Below are 15,429 nucleotides of genomic sequence, written 5' to 3'. Positions count from 1 at the left end.
ATCATTTTTATTTCTATATGTTAGTACAAACAGAAAATGAAATTTTGAAAACAATACTAATTACAGAAGCACAAAAAAATTAAAATATATAGAAATAATTTCAACAAGCAATATTTAAGACCTATACACCTATTGCAACAAAAGATTTCAGAGAAAAAATTAAAGAGCTAAATAAGCAGAAGAATATAGCATGGTTTTTATTGGAAGACTTAATATTGCTAAGATGTCAATTCTTCCTAAATTAATGTATAGATTCAATAGAATTCCAATAAAAATTATTGCAGGTTATTTTTATAGAAATTAATAAGTTGATTCTAAAACTTATGTGAAAATGTAAAAGACATAGAATAGCCAAGGCAATCTTGAAGAAGAACAAAGCTAGGTTTTCATTACCTAATATCGAGATGTATTGTAAAACTTCAGAAATTAAGATAGCATTCCGTATTGCAAGGATTGAAAAGTAGCTGATGGAATATAATAGTCTAGAAATAGACCCATACTGTATGTGGGAAAAAAACACTAACTGTTTTTCCTCTGGTTTCACACCAAAACAATCAACACAGAAGTGACCAATGTGTGGGGAGTTTTCCCATGCACCAAGCAAGCAATCAGTTCTTCAGTGGACACTAACTGGATGTCCTCTAATTCAGTTCAATTCTGACACTATTTACCTGTAGATATCTACCAGATGCCAATTGCAAGCTCCAGAATTGTTTTACCCGTGCTTCTGACCGACTGGTTATAAACTGGGTTTCCCGTTACTCCCTCCTTGGGTTCAATTAATTTGCTAGATGGCTCACAGAACTCAGGGAAACACTTACATTTACCGGATTATTACAAAGGGTACATATGAAGAGATGCATAGGGCAAGGTGTAGGGGAAGGAATACAAAGTTTCTGTGCCCTCCTAGGGCGTACCACCCTCCAGGAACCTCCACATGTTTAGCTCTCTGAACCTCGTTCTTTGGGTTTTTATGGGGACCTCAATAAGTGAGAATGATTGACCACTGGCCATCAGTGATCAGCTTAACCTTCAGTCCCTCTCCTTTTCCTAGAGGTTGGGGATGGGCTCAGAGTCCACTATTCCAAACCTGCCTTGGTCTTTCTGGTGACGGGCCCCTATCCTGAAGCTACCTACAGGCTGCCAGCCATCAGTCACTTCATTAACCTACAAAAACACATCACTTCGGAATTTCTAAAACTTGTATGTCAGGAAAGGAGGTTGAAAAACAAATATATATTTCACAATATCACACAAACCAACACATATTTGATGTTTTCAATAAATGGTGCTGGGTCAAATTGATATATATAAGAAAAAAAAACCTTGATATCTCCCTCATATCATATACACAAATTAATTTAAAATAAATCATAAATTTAAATATGAAAGCTAAATCTATAAAGCTTCTAGAAAAAAGCACAAGAGAATATCTTCTACATCATGAGATAGACAAATGTTTCCTTTTTTATTTTTACATTTTGATCTATTTTTGTGTTTATTTTGAGACCAGATTATGAGACTGGCTAATTTTTGCATTTTTGGTAGAGATGGGGTTTCACCATGTTGCCAAGGCTTGTCTTGAACTCCTGGGCTCAAGGGATCCACCCACCTTGGTCTCTCAAAGAGCCGAGATTACAGGCATGAGCCACTGCAGCCAGCCAACAAATGTTTCTTTAACAGGACAAAAAAAAAATCACTAACCATGAAAGAATATTGATAAATTGGACTTCACTAAAACTTAGAACTTCTGTTTGGTGAAAGACAACATTGAGAGAGTGAAAAAGCAAGCCACAGACTGGGAGAAAATGTTTGCAACACATAGATTTGAAAAAGGGCTCATATCCAGAATATATAAAGAATTCCATCAATAATAGACTGATGACAATAATCAATAATAGACTGCAAATCAATAATACACTGATGACAATAACCACAAAAAAAGCAACAGACTTGGGCAGACATTTTACAAAAGAGAATATCCAATATCCAATAAGCATGCAAAAGGGTGCCCAACATCATTAGTTATCAGAGAACAATGAGATTACGCATTCCCACCAAAATAGCTAACATTTAAAGGTCTGAAGGTTGGGCAAAGCAGCTCAAGCCTGTAATCCCAGCACTTTGAAAGGCCGAGGTGGGTGGATCGCTTGAGGCCAGAAGTTGGAGGCCAGCCTGGCCAACATGGTGAAACCCCATCTCAAAAAAAAAAAAAGATTAGCTAGGCATGGCAGTGCACGCCTGTAATCCCAGCTACTTGGGAGGCTGAGGCAGAAGAATCACTGAAATCTGAGAGGTGGAGGTTGCAGTGAGCCAAGATCACACCATGGAACCCCAGCCTGGGCAACAAGAATGAAACTCTGTCTCAAAAAAAAAAAAAAGAAAAGAAAATCTGGTGTTTATATCCATTAAAAATATGTACAAGAGTGTTAATAATGGCTTCAGTCATAATAATTCAAAATGAGAAAAAACCCAAATGTCTATCACAATTGGATGAGCAAATAAATCATGTTATAGTCTTATGGAATATTACACAGCAATGAAAAAGAAAAGCTACTTTTCCTGGCAATAATGTGGATGGATCTCATCACAATGATGAGTATTAAGGAAGCCAGACTCCAAAGAGTACATAGTGAATTATTTCATTGATGTAAAGTTTAAAATCAGGAAAAACTAATCTATGGTGAGGGAGGTTAGAATGTGGTTACCCTTGCGGGAGGGCGGTTATCAACTTGAAGGAGCAAAAAGGAACAACTGGGTGCTAGAAATGTGTTACATCTTGATGTGGGTAGTGTGAATATGTACTTACGCATATAAAAGTTCATGAAGTTGTTGATTTAAACTTTGTGCACACAGCTGTGAGTTATACCTTGATTTAAAAAAAGCAGAAAAGGAGTAATGACTACCTCTCACTGCACTGTTCTGACCATTAAACTAAGATGTACTTTGATAAAAGCAAAGTATGACCTGCCATTGTGGAAACATTACCATAGCAAGTGAATTTGTAGATTTCCTCACTCATCTCAGCTAAACCCAACTCTTAGCTAAATATCAGAAAAGCCTGGGAGGCAGGGGTTGCAGTGAGCCATGACTGCACCACTGCACTCCAGCCTGGGTGACAGAGAAAGACCCTGTTTCAAAAAAAAAAAATGAAAAAGAAAGATAGACCTAAAACAGCCAACTGAAATGCAATATGGAATGTGCTATGGATGTGTGCCCAGGATGTAAGGCAAGCATAAGGAAAGCATGTTTTCCGCTGTCCTGCAGAATTAGGAGTGGCTGCCCGGAGGAGGTGGGTGGGAGCTGCCATTGAAAGAAAAAGCCAAGGCCTGCCTGGATGCAGAAAGGAACAGGGAAGGGGGTTATTGTGGACACAGCAGTAGCATGTTTAGGGGAACACACAACACATGTGTGGCTTATGGGTCTGGTAAAGACAGAGCAGGTTTGGAGAGTGGGGTGATGGAACATGAGTTTAATTTTTAGGTGTTTTGTGGTGGTTTTATTTTATTTTTATCTTTTATAAAATTATGAGAGGTAGCACAAATATTAAAAGGTACTTAAATATAAAGGTACTGTATAATGAATAATAACGTAAACTCTTATATAACCCACCAGTAGGTCAGAATGTAGAGTGCTACGTAGAAGAAGGTTGTGCTCTGCTATTATAAAACTGAATAGGAATCACACAGGAAAATGGTTACGTTATTGCCTAGACTTCTTTTTTGTTTGTTTGTTTGTTTGTTTGTTTTTAGACGGAGTCTCTCTCTGTCACCCAGACTGGAGTGCAGTGGTGCAATCTCGGCTCAATGCAACCTCTGCCTCCCTCGTTCAAGTGATCCTCCTGTCTCAGCTTCATGAGTAACTGGTAATACAGGTACCTGCCACCAGCCCCAACTAATTTTTTTTTTTTTTTTTTTTTTAAGTAGAGACAGGGTTTTGCTGTATTGGCCAGGCTGGTGTTGAACTCCTGACCTCAAGTAATCCACCCTCCTCAGCCTCCCAAAGTGCTGGCGTGAGCCACCACTCCCAGCCATAGACTTCTAAATACTTAAAGAACGAAATATGTGATCTACGGTCCTCATGCTATACTGTCTTTGGGGTTTTTTAAAAAATTATGCCATTATATTTTATTTTTATGTAATATTACATTAGTTTATACACTTAAGACTGGTTTGTCTGCAAATAAAAAGGAGCTAGAGAGAACACGAGGTGTTGTTTTGATTTGTTGGTTTGATTTTTCAACTGGAAGGAAACTGTACTAAAGGTAGAAAGCCCGCAGAAAAGGAGCAGCTGAAGAAAGATCAGGGATGTCTTCATGGACAGCAGGTCCCAGATGACTTCTGAAAGAAGCTCTGGTGCCCTGAGCACATAGGAAAGTATTGTTCAAAGACAGGGCAAGAGCACTCTTGCCCTCAGCACAGGCAAATGTGGTCATTTACAGGAGTAGATGAAGTACATTGACACTGGAGAATTGCTGGCAAGGCTGGCAGAATCCCTAACTTGTGCTTCAGTTTTCTTAAAGAAGGAGGTTGTTGGTTTGTGGAGGCTGGGATAGTGGAACAGGGTCTTGAAGAGATGACGAAGGTGTGGAATTCTCCCACCTTTTGGGGAATAGGAGAAGCTTTGGGCCAGAAATGAGGATTCCCAGGACACTGAGAGTCCAGCTGGGGGGTTGGAGATTATGAATCTGTAGCCTCTCTTTGTTGCTGAATTTTCTCCTGTAGCCCCCAACAGTCCAGTGTGGGAAGAAGGAAGATGGTTGGAATGAGTTTCCATGGACGGCCTGGAAGGGGTGGTGCCGGAGCAGGGGTACAGAGCAGATACGGTGAAAAGGCAAGTAGACAAGTCACTATGTCCAGGGTATTGTGACTGACACAAAAAGACCTCAGTTTCTGTCCCAGGGGTGTACACACACCGGACAGGGGAGACGAAATGCTAGTATGAAAACATAACTTCAACACAAGTTCTCACACATTTAGTGAGGCATAGAGGAGGACCCTACAAGTGAAAATTGTTTAGAGGAAAGAGGCCACAGTCCAGGAAGGCCCCGGGCCCCTGCCACTGCTGTTGCTACTGCTCGGCAGCTTTGGGGGCCTCTTTCCGGTGGTTAAGAACGGATGAGGTGAACTAGTAACTCTGAAAGGGAGGGTAGAGGGCAGATGGTTAACTCCACTGCAGCCTCAGGAAGAACAGAGAATGGTCAAGGATGGAAGTACGGAGGATGGTGAAGGAGACAATCTGATCCAGCAGCAGTGAGTCTCGTTCAGCCCTGAGCCCATGTGCAGAGCTCTGAGTCAGCTCAGCTTCCTCCAACCTGGGCTTGCCAGTCGGAGGAAAGTGTGGGGCCTGAGCACCTGGGAGAAGGAGCACGGAAGGGTCTCAGAGCAAGTGGAACTTCCACCAGTCAACAAATAGATGTTAAGGTTTTCTCAGCTAGGGCTTGTGCTACCAAGCTTGGGGTGAAGGCATCAAAAGATGTACCTGCTAGGGACTGAGCGAATAGAGCCCAGTGAGATTCCAAAAGTACTGGGGCAATCCAGCTTTAGTCAGGGCAAAATCATAAGATAGATAAAGTATCCTACAGGGCCCACATCCCATTTCTTTCTTCCTCTCTATTTAGCTTCATACTGACCATATTAACTCCCCTCGTCAGGTAATACAACCTGCTTACCTCTGTCAAAACTCACCTAGCCCAAGTCCCACTCTGCATTAGTTAACCAAATCATCTCATATGTCATACTCTTTCTCCATGATAACAAGTGCATCTTCCTTTCCTCTTTCCCATCCAAACCCCATGCATCCCTGGCTTTTCTGAGCTCTTTCCTCTGCTTCCATTGTCCTCCTACTTTGTACCTACCTCCTAAACTCTTATTTATTCTTCAAGGCCAGTTCCCCAGTGTTCCTACCTAGAAGGAATCTTCTTCTTCTTAGCTCCTTTTTTATTCTAAATGTATCTTGCCTGTTAATGACATGTAGCATTTCTATCTTCCCTTATAGTTGTAATTATACATACCTATTTTCCTCTGTCTGAAAGATTCTTAAGGGTAGAATAGACATCTGTTTCATCTTTGTTTCCCCCACAAAACCTTGCGTAGTTCTTGGACCATAATAAGGGCTGGGGAAAGAGTTTATGAATAAGACCTCAAAAGCACAGGTAACAAAAGCAAAATAATCAAATGGTATTATAGCAAACTAAAAAAAAAATCGTGTACAGTAAAGGAAACAATCCACAGAGTGAAAAAGCAACCTATAGAATAGAAAAAAAAAATTGCAAACTATGAATCCTACAGGCAACTAATATCCAGAATAGGCAAGAAATTCAAACATCACAACGGCAAAATGAACAACCCAAGCAAGGGCTTCATGAATTCATTTAAATTAATTAATTCGACAATGCATCTCACATAACTCCTAAAAATGACTCCATTGTCAGAATTTCACGCAGGATACCAGAGAAATCACAGAGCTGTAATTCCCTTGCCTTTGGCCTCTTGCCAAGCTCCACATTCCCGCAATTTCATTTTCCATCTGCAGACCTTCAGAACCAAAAGCCAGTGGCCCTGAAGCAGCATGGAACTCTCATGCACTATTTCGTCCAACCACTTTGGAAAACAGTTTGACAGCATCTGCTAGAGTTACGTACACATACCCCATGATTCTGCCCCTCTGTTTGAAAGAGGGGCAGAATAGGCCTGGGCCCTAAAGTTCATTTTGGACCCTAAATTCAGATTTCAGTTGTCCATTCTGAGGAATGGACATTTACTTGTAAGCTCGCCCCATTCCCTGTAGGGACCTCAGTGTGTGCTAACCTGGCAGACCTCCCGAACATCAGCAGCCATAGCAGCATGAAGGGGTGTGCACCCTGCCTGGTCTGATTGGTTGGGGTTGGCTCCAGCCTCAAGGAGGCAGCAGGCAGCAGTTGGCTGGGAGAATCAGGTTCAAGACCACCCTGGGCAACATGGGGAAACCCTGTCTCTACAAAAAAAAAAAAAAAAAAATAGCCAGGCATGGTGGCTCAAACCTGTAGTTCCGGCTACTAGGGAGGCTGAGGTGGGAGGATGGCTTGAGCCTGAGAGGTCGAGGCTACAGTGAGCCGTGAGCATGCCACTGCATTCCAGTCTGGGCGACAGAAGAAGATCTTCTCTTAAAAAAATAATAGGCTGGACACAGTGGCACGCGCCTGGAATCCCAGCACTTTGAGAGGCGGAGATAGACAGATCACTTGAGGTCAGGAGTTTAAGACCAGCCTGGCCAACATGGTGAAACACTGTCTCCACTAAAAATACAAAAATTAGCCAGGCATGGTGGCATGGACCTGTAGTCCCAGCTACTCAGGAGGCTGAGGCAGGAGAATCACTTGAACCTGGGGAGGCAGAAGTTGCAGTGAGCCGAGTGGTTGCAGTGGTTCAGCAAAAATTATTATACATTTATGCACACATATACATACAGCGAGGACCACTGTACTCCAGCCTGGGCAACACAGCGAGATTTCATCTCTAAAAAATAATAATAATGATGATATAAAATAAATAAAAATGCATATGATAACCTGAATCATATGAGGGAACATCAGACAAACCCAGATTAAGGAACCCTCCACAAAACAACTGGCTTGTCCTCTTCAAGAATGCAATATCATGAACGATGAAGAAAGGCTAAAGTATGGTCATAAACTGAACATGAGAAACATAAAAACTGAATGTAATACATGATCTTGATTGCATCTTGGGTCAGCAAAAAATAAACAACTAAAGCATATTCTTGGGACAATTGGTAATATGTGAATATGGACAGCATATTTGATGGTATTAATGTGAAATTTACTAAATTTGATAATTGTGCTGTACTAACATGAGAATGTCTTTGTTCATAGGATATAAGTGCTAAAATATTTAGGAGTAAAGGGACATAATGTCACAGCTTGTTCTCAAGTGGTTCAGCAAAAATTATTATACATTTATACACACATATACATACAGCTAGAGAAAGAGAAATAAAGTAAATATGATAAAATATTAACTGGTGAATCTAGATGAAAGAAATTCAAGAATCCTTTGAACTATTCTTGCAACTTCCCTGGAACTTCACAATTATTTCAAACTAAAAAGTTTAAAAATTACATAAACAGAGCAGCTTCAGTCAACTTACGCCAGGCCAGCCCCACAGACCCAGGTTGGAGAAGGAAGCAGCTCAGGAAGACCCAAGTCCATCCCTCCCTGTGCCTAACGAGTCACTCACCAGCTTCACCCTGCAAGGGCCAGCATAGCCAAGCCCAGCTATGGCGCTGAAACCCTGGGAATGGGAGTGGAGGGAGCATCACCCTCTGTCACACAGGCTCATGACCTCAGGGTCATAACCTCAGCTTCTCTGTTACTCTCATCCCCACAGCCAGGCACCAATCCCATCAGTCCTCCTTCAGCTGTCTGAGCTGCTTTCAAGGAGCCTTAGACCAGGTTCCAGCCTAGCTCTCCTGACCAGAATCCTGGGTCACTGGGCCTCCCAACCCACCCACAAGAGCCGCAGGCTCCACACCTCCCTCCCTGCTCCCTGTTCCTCATCATACTCTGCCCTAGGCTGCCTGCATCCTTACAAATGTTGAGTCCACCTGAGCTTTGACTGTGTCTTCCTGAAGGACACAAGAATGCTCAGGGACTCAGTAACTGAATTGAGTACCTGGGCATGGGACTTTATTGCATATGGGGCTTCTACCCGGCCCTGAACCCACGCAACGCTATGCCTCAGTTTCCCCTCTTTGTGCCCAGAGTGTACCCTCCTCTAACTCCACGCTCTTCACCCCTGTGAAGCCCCTGCAGAGTCACTGATCTAAAATGCAGAACCCTGGTGAGGCACAGTGGTTCACACCTGTAATCCCAGCACTTTGGTTGGGTGAGACCAAGGTGGGCAGGTCACCTGAGGTCATAAGTTCAAGACCAGCCTGGCCAACATGGTGAAACCTGGTCTCTAATAAAAATACAAAAATTAGCCAAGTGTGGTGGCACGCGTCTGTAATTTCAGCTATTTGGGAGGCTGAGGCATGAGAATCGCTTGGACCCAGGACGCAGAGGTTGCAGTGAGCTGAGATCACACCACTGCACTCCAGCCTGGGTGACAGAAGGAAACTCCGTCTCAAAAAATAAATAAATAAATAAAAATAAAAAATGAAATAAATTAATTAAATTAAATTATACGTGGGATCCAGGTTTCAGAGCATCCTGGACCCCAGGACTGGAGAAAGAGGGGAGCAGCCCTCAACCGGGATCCCCGGGAGTAAATGTTAGATGGCTCCATGCCTGGCTGACAGCTTTAGGTTTGCTGTGGAGCTTCCTCATATTGTTTCCTTCTTCTGCCCCAGCCCAACATGTCCCTAATAATTTCCAGGCTCCTGTGGCATCTGGGTGGCTGAAGAAGCCAGGGAGATGAAGAGCCATGCCATCCAGGCTCTTCCTGGCTGCTGGCCTTGCCCTCCCCTCCTCGGGCTCAGTTTTCCTGCCTCAGGGGTCCGTCCTTCTGTCTCTGAGCTCCAGAACCAACCACTTCCTTGGGACTGCTTCTCTTCTCTCACGCCACAATTGGAGGATGCAATTTTCTTCATCTTTACAGGCAGCTGGAAGGAGGCTTCTCTCTCCACGACATGGAAAGATAAATTGAAGCCAGTGGGAAGGAATCTCCTCACCCAAGGCTTCCTGGATTGCTGGCAGCAGAGCCAGATGCCCCTCTCACAGACCCCCCAGTGCACTGCCAGCCTGTCCTGTCTGATTTCGACTGTCAGACCTGTCAGGAGCTGCTCGGAGTCAAGTTCCAGATGAATGTGTATGTGGCACAATCAGGGAGATATGGCTCTGATCTCCCTGAGGGGCACAGCTCCTAGTCCATCATGTGAGTCCCCCGCCCCACACCAGGTAGGACCTCCTTACCTTTGCCCTGATACCCCTTGAGGAGTAGGAGGAGTGTGAAGGTGACCACTAGCCCCAACATTTCCACAGAACAGAGGGGCCAAGCCAGCCCCTCCACCCCCACCAGACGCTGTGCCGTGCACTGGCTCAGCAGTCTCCAGTCAGCAAGAGGACGATGCAGAGCAGAACTGCCTTGCAGCCTGTCCAGCCACAGTTTCCTCAATTAGAGGCTGTTAACACCTGTTGTGAGCTGACAAGGCCACTGAGAAAGCCCCAGCGCCTGGAGCTGGTCTGACAGTTCCCACAAGCCAAGCTGGTGAAGCTTACCTCAAATGGGAGGGTGCTTGAAGTTCACAGTGACTCACAAAGCCAGTTTCAAAACTGCATCCCTTTCTCTGCTTCAGCCCAAGAAATGTTCCAATTCTCTGAATCCTATGTGGAGAGACCCACGTGGGGGCCAAACAGCCAGTATCCTTGGCTGTTCCTTTCCAACAGACTTTGTGGAAGTGGAGTGAAGAAGGGCTGGAGAAGGAGTGGGCTGAGAAATAGGGCCCTGGATAAAGCGGCTAACAGTGTTGAAGGAGAGGAGGAGTAGCTGAGAGAACATAGGAAGAGACTTAAGGGCTGGAAGCACTAGAAAAATCTAATAAACCTGGGGATCCCATGCAAGTTGACACCAAAGTTTAAGCACATGTAAATTAAATTTGTTTCATAAGAATTTGTTTCACATGGGGCACGGTGGCTCACGCCTGTAATCCCAACACTTTGGGAGGCTGAGGCAGGCAGATCACTTGAGGTCAGGAGATCAAGACTAGCCTGGCCAAAATGGTGGATCCCTGTCTCTACTAAAAATAAAGAAATTATTCAGGCTGGGTGGCATGCACCTGTAATTCCAGTCACTTGGGAGACTGAGGCAGGAGAATCACTTGAGCCCAGGAGGTGGAGGTTGCAGTAAGCCGAGATCACGCCACTGCACTCCAGCCTAGGTGACAGAGCCAGACTTTGTCTCAAAAAAAAAAAAAAAAAAAGAATGTGTTTTGTTCCACATTTCCAATCTGTATGTCTAGATTCCCTCCCTTCCTCTTTTTCTACTTTTCCATAGTAGTCCTCTCTTCCCTCTTTTGCCTTCTCCCAGAAGTGACATGGGCCTACTTTTGCTGCCTTCACATGCATGCTTGGATGCCACCCTCCAGGAAGGCCAGGCAGCTTTGGATCTGCTCAGGCCCCCATGGAGGGGTGGGGACAGTGGCATCCCCCATCCCCTGGAACACTGTGCTTCAAGGTCAGGCCCCAGGGTTAACGCCTCTTTCTTACTTCCTTCTGCTTTCCCCTTAATAAATGCTTTCGGTTCCCTTCAAGTCCACTCTTCTCTTTTTCCATCCTTTGGTCCATTTCTGGCCATCCTGTCTGAACTGGGCAGGGGTCAGCAGACTGACAGCTTCAGCTGCCAAAAGAGGCAACAGTGGTGCTCTGGACAGAGCCCTGGATTTAGAGTCAAAGACTTGGACTTTGAGCTCCCATTCAGCAACTTACAACCTATGGTGATTCTGGCCATGTTGCTGTCTGAGCCTGTAGGGTCATCAATACATCCTCCCTGCCTTCACAAGGTAGTTTTCAGGATCAAATTAAAAATGATACTCGAGAATATGCATACAAAAAAAACACTGTACATAGATGAGGCTTTTGTGGTTTTGTTTTCATTTTTTGAAGCTCTGAATTGCTTTTTCCAGCTGGTCTAGTGGTTGTCATCTCTTCTCTCCTTTGTCTCCTCCCAAGTCGCATCCCTCAACCCTGGGGAATTTCCTCAGAGTTGATCGGGCCATGTCCTTAACCTTGAGAAGTGGTTCACAAGGCACGATATAACAAAGAAGGGTAAACTTCCTCACATGCTAGGTAGAAAACAAGATCCAACTGTTGGAACCCACTAATGAATGTGACTTAGGAATCAGCCTCTCTAATCCTGACCCCAACACCAGCTCCATCCTTCCCACCAGGCATGTGGATGACCTATCATCCCCTGGAAACTGAACTCGGAGCAGCTGTACTACTTAGTGTGTGCCTGTCTTGTAGTCCCCGACAAATTCTATCACACAATGTCTGCTATTTGTAGGCTGATCGCAGTGGCTCATGCCTGTAATCCCAGCACCTTGGGAGGCCAAGGCAGGCAGATCACTTGAGGTCAGGAGTTTGATATCAGCCTGGCCAACATGGTGAAACCTCATCTCTACTAAAAATACAAAAATTAGCTGGGTGTGGTGGTGGTGCATGCCTGCAATCCCAGATACTCAGGAGGCTGAGGCAGGAGAATCCCTTGAACCTCGGAGGCAGAGATTACAGTGAGCCGAGATCGTGCCTCTGCACTCCAGCCTGGGAGACAGAGCAAGACTCTGTCTCAAAAAAAAAAAAAAAAAAAAAAAAAAGGCTGGGTGCAGTGACTCATGCCTGTAACCCCAGCACTTTGGGGGCCAAGGTGGGTGGACTACCTGAGGTTAGGAGTTTGAGACCAGCCTGACTAACATGGTGAAACCCCGTTTCTATTAAAAATACAAAAAAATGAGCCAGGTGTGGTGGTGCACACCTGTAATCCCAGCTATATGGGAGGCTGAGGCAGGAGAATCACTTGAACCCAGGAGGAGGAGGTTGCAGTGAGCTGAAATCGCGCCATTGCATTCCAGCTTGGGCAACAAGAGCAAAAACAAACAAACAAATGAACAACAATAACAACAACAACAAAAAACCCTGCTATTTGTTCTACACACTGACCTCCCCAGCCCTGAGCTCTTCAACACAAAGTCTATGCTCTCCTTAGCTTAGTGTTTCCAAGCCTCACCCAGTGCCTGGTTCTTCAGAGTTGATTAGTAGATTGTCAAGTGCTGAAAGAATGAATGAATTCCCTAAGGAAAACATTTCTATTTCCCCTGAGATAGACTGGTTAGCTAAGTCACCATAGACCCTGCCTTCATGGAGTTTGTATCTTGCCCTGCTGAATTTTTGTGCAGAGAACACTTCTGTGCAACTCAGCCCCTTTAGCACGAGGACCCAAGACCTACAAAATCAATATGAACCAGAGACTCCCTTAGCTACATTTCCCATACATATTGACCCGGTCTCTATAAGTCTGGGACAGAGGACTCAGACAGTGCATTTAAAGGTTAGCGGACATCAAAGGTTCATAAACCCCTGCCCTTTCATCTTTCCTTTTCCCAAACCATGCTTTCATCAAGTTTCGGTGAGTCAAGGTCATTCCAGTAAATCCCACTTCTGATGCCAATTACAAATTTCATGGGTCCCCAAGACCACGCATTTCTGAGACAAATTGCAAGTTTGAGGTTCCCAAGACCACCTTCAGTTTTGATAATTAACTAGAATGACTCACAAAACTCACTGGAAGCTGTTTTACTCATGTTTTATTCTAGCCTTCACAAAGAACCCAACTGATCTTATAGGTATAGTCAACCAATCTTGTAAGAATTCAACAAATAACTTCTGTAATATTAGAGTTTATTAAAGCCAAAAATACAGATGAAAATGAGTCAAGGGGCCGGGCGCGGTGGCTCAAGCCTGTAATCCCAGCACTTTGGGAGGCCGAGACGGGCGGATCACGAGGTCAGGAGATCGAGACCATCCTGGCTAACACGGTGAAACCCCATCTCTACTAAAAAATACAAAAAACTAGCCGGGCGAGGTGGCGGGCGCCTGTAGTCCCAGCTACTCGGGAGGCTGAGGCAGGAGAATGGCGTAAACCCGGGAGGCGGAGCTTGCTGTGAGCTGAGATCCGGCCACTGCACTCCAGCCTGGGCGACAGAGCAAGACTCTGTCTCAAAAAAAAAAAAAGAATCAAGGAAAGAGGTACTAAGGCAAGGTCCAGGAGAGTCCCAAACAAAGGAACCAGTCACAGCACTTCCAGTCTCCTCTCCCAGTGGAGCTGTGCAGACAGGGCCTACTTCTCCCAGAAACTAAGTGTAACAATATGCACAGAGTATTGTTAAGCAGGGAAGCTCTTCCAAGTCTTGATGTCCAGAATTTTTATTGGGTTTTGGTCACATAGACATGGCTGACCACCCATGTGGCTGACCATAGTCTCTGGGCCCTCCAGAAATTGAGTTGATGCTATGTGGCCAAAGCTCCCACCATAAATCACATTGACAATGCTAACAAGGTCCCCAGTAATGAAGATACTCTTATCAAACAGGACATTTCAAAACTTAGAGATTACTCCCAGGAGCCAAGAGCAAATGTTGGGCCTCTCTTTGGAGAAGGTTTATCCTTTACTGCACCACTGGAAAGAGGTTGTTAAAGTTGTCAAAGATGAACCGTTCACAAAGAGGCCAACTGATCTTATAGGTATAGTTAACCAATCTTGCAAGAATTCAACAAATAACTTCTGTAACACCAGACACTAAATGAGAACTCATTGCCTTTATTTCTAACCATCTGAATATTCTCTGTGTTCCTATTTGGATTAAACCATAATGATGCTTTTAACAAGCACAACCTATCTTTTTCTGTCTCTTCTTCTCAGAAGGGCTAGAAAATCACTTTCCCTTCTATGTATATTTATCTTCTGTGGGCTTTCACTTGTTGGAAGAGAAGTAGCCAGTTATTGTTTATTTATTGGTTGTGATAACTTTCAGGTTCAGGTTAAAGGTAAGAGATGCAATAGTCTCACAAAGCAGATGGAAGATAGAGCCTCTCAAAACAATTTATGGGACATCAAATAACCCAGAGAACCCACATCCCCAGGAGCAAAGGCTAAAGAGTGCAATACATGTCTTAACTCCTCTCAGAATTTCAACATAACAAGAAATTTGTCGTTTCCAGATTCAGTGTGAGAAACAGCTCTGATGATGCAGAGAACCGCAGGCTATCTCTCTCTGACACTAGCAATATGGTGGGGGAAATGGAATCAATCTCTACTTCCCTGTGTTGAAACAAAATGTTTCTACACGAAAAAGGAACGAAAGGGTTTTCCTAAATTGCAAGGGAAATGCACCATAGAATAGTCTCCTATTTAAAGATAACTAAATATAAATTTGTCTTATACTTTTCTATCTTTTATTACATTGTATAAATCAGAATCTGATTTAGTATGAAATTATATTCTGAGATTTTTATGTTTGACATATTAGTAGATCAAGTGTTTTGCAATTAAAAAAAAGAACATAATGACTTCTAAGTACCCTGCCATCTAGTTTGTGAATTTTATCTAGTTTGTGAATTACAAATATAGATAATCAAAATTGGGGTTATAATGATAAAGTCATTTGTGCAAACCAATATTCTCTTTTAATTTTTTTGTGCTACTTTGACACCTAAAAAGAAATGAATGTGATCAAAGTTTAGTGGTGTAATCAGATAAACTCATGAAATGGATTGGCTGTGTCCCCACTAAAATCTCAACTAGAATTGTATCTCCCAGAATTCCCACGTGCTGTGGGAGGGACCCAGGGGGAGGTAATTGAATCATAAGGGAGGGTCTTTCCTGTGCTATTCTCGTGATAGTGAATAAGTCTCACGAGATCTAATGGGTTTATCA

At 43.7% G+C, this 15,429-nt stretch overlaps 1 protein-coding gene across 1 annotated transcript in view; it reads right to left on the bottom strand.

The window, feature by feature from the left end:
• The window catches only part of CD244 (CD244 molecule), a 35,060-nt gene extending 24,912 nt beyond the window's left edge, over positions 1-10,148 (bottom strand). Inside the window, exon 1 of the mRNA XM_007976465.3 lies at positions 9,915-10,148. Within this exon, the coding sequence (XP_007974656.3) occupies positions 9,915-9,975 (61 nt within the window). The 5' untranslated portion in view covers positions 9,976-10,148. The remainder of the gene's footprint in view (positions 1-9,914) is intronic.
• Between the last annotated feature and the right edge of the window lie 5,281 nt (positions 10,149-15,429).

The sequence above is a fragment of the Chlorocebus sabaeus genome, chromosome 20 (assembly GCF_047675955.1).
Source record: "Chlorocebus sabaeus isolate Y175 chromosome 20, mChlSab1.0.hap1, whole genome shotgun sequence".
In the NCBI taxonomy this organism is placed as follows: Eukaryota; Metazoa; Chordata; class Mammalia; order Primates; family Cercopithecidae; genus Chlorocebus; species Chlorocebus sabaeus.
This window is presented reverse-complemented; position numbering and strand designations above follow the sequence as displayed.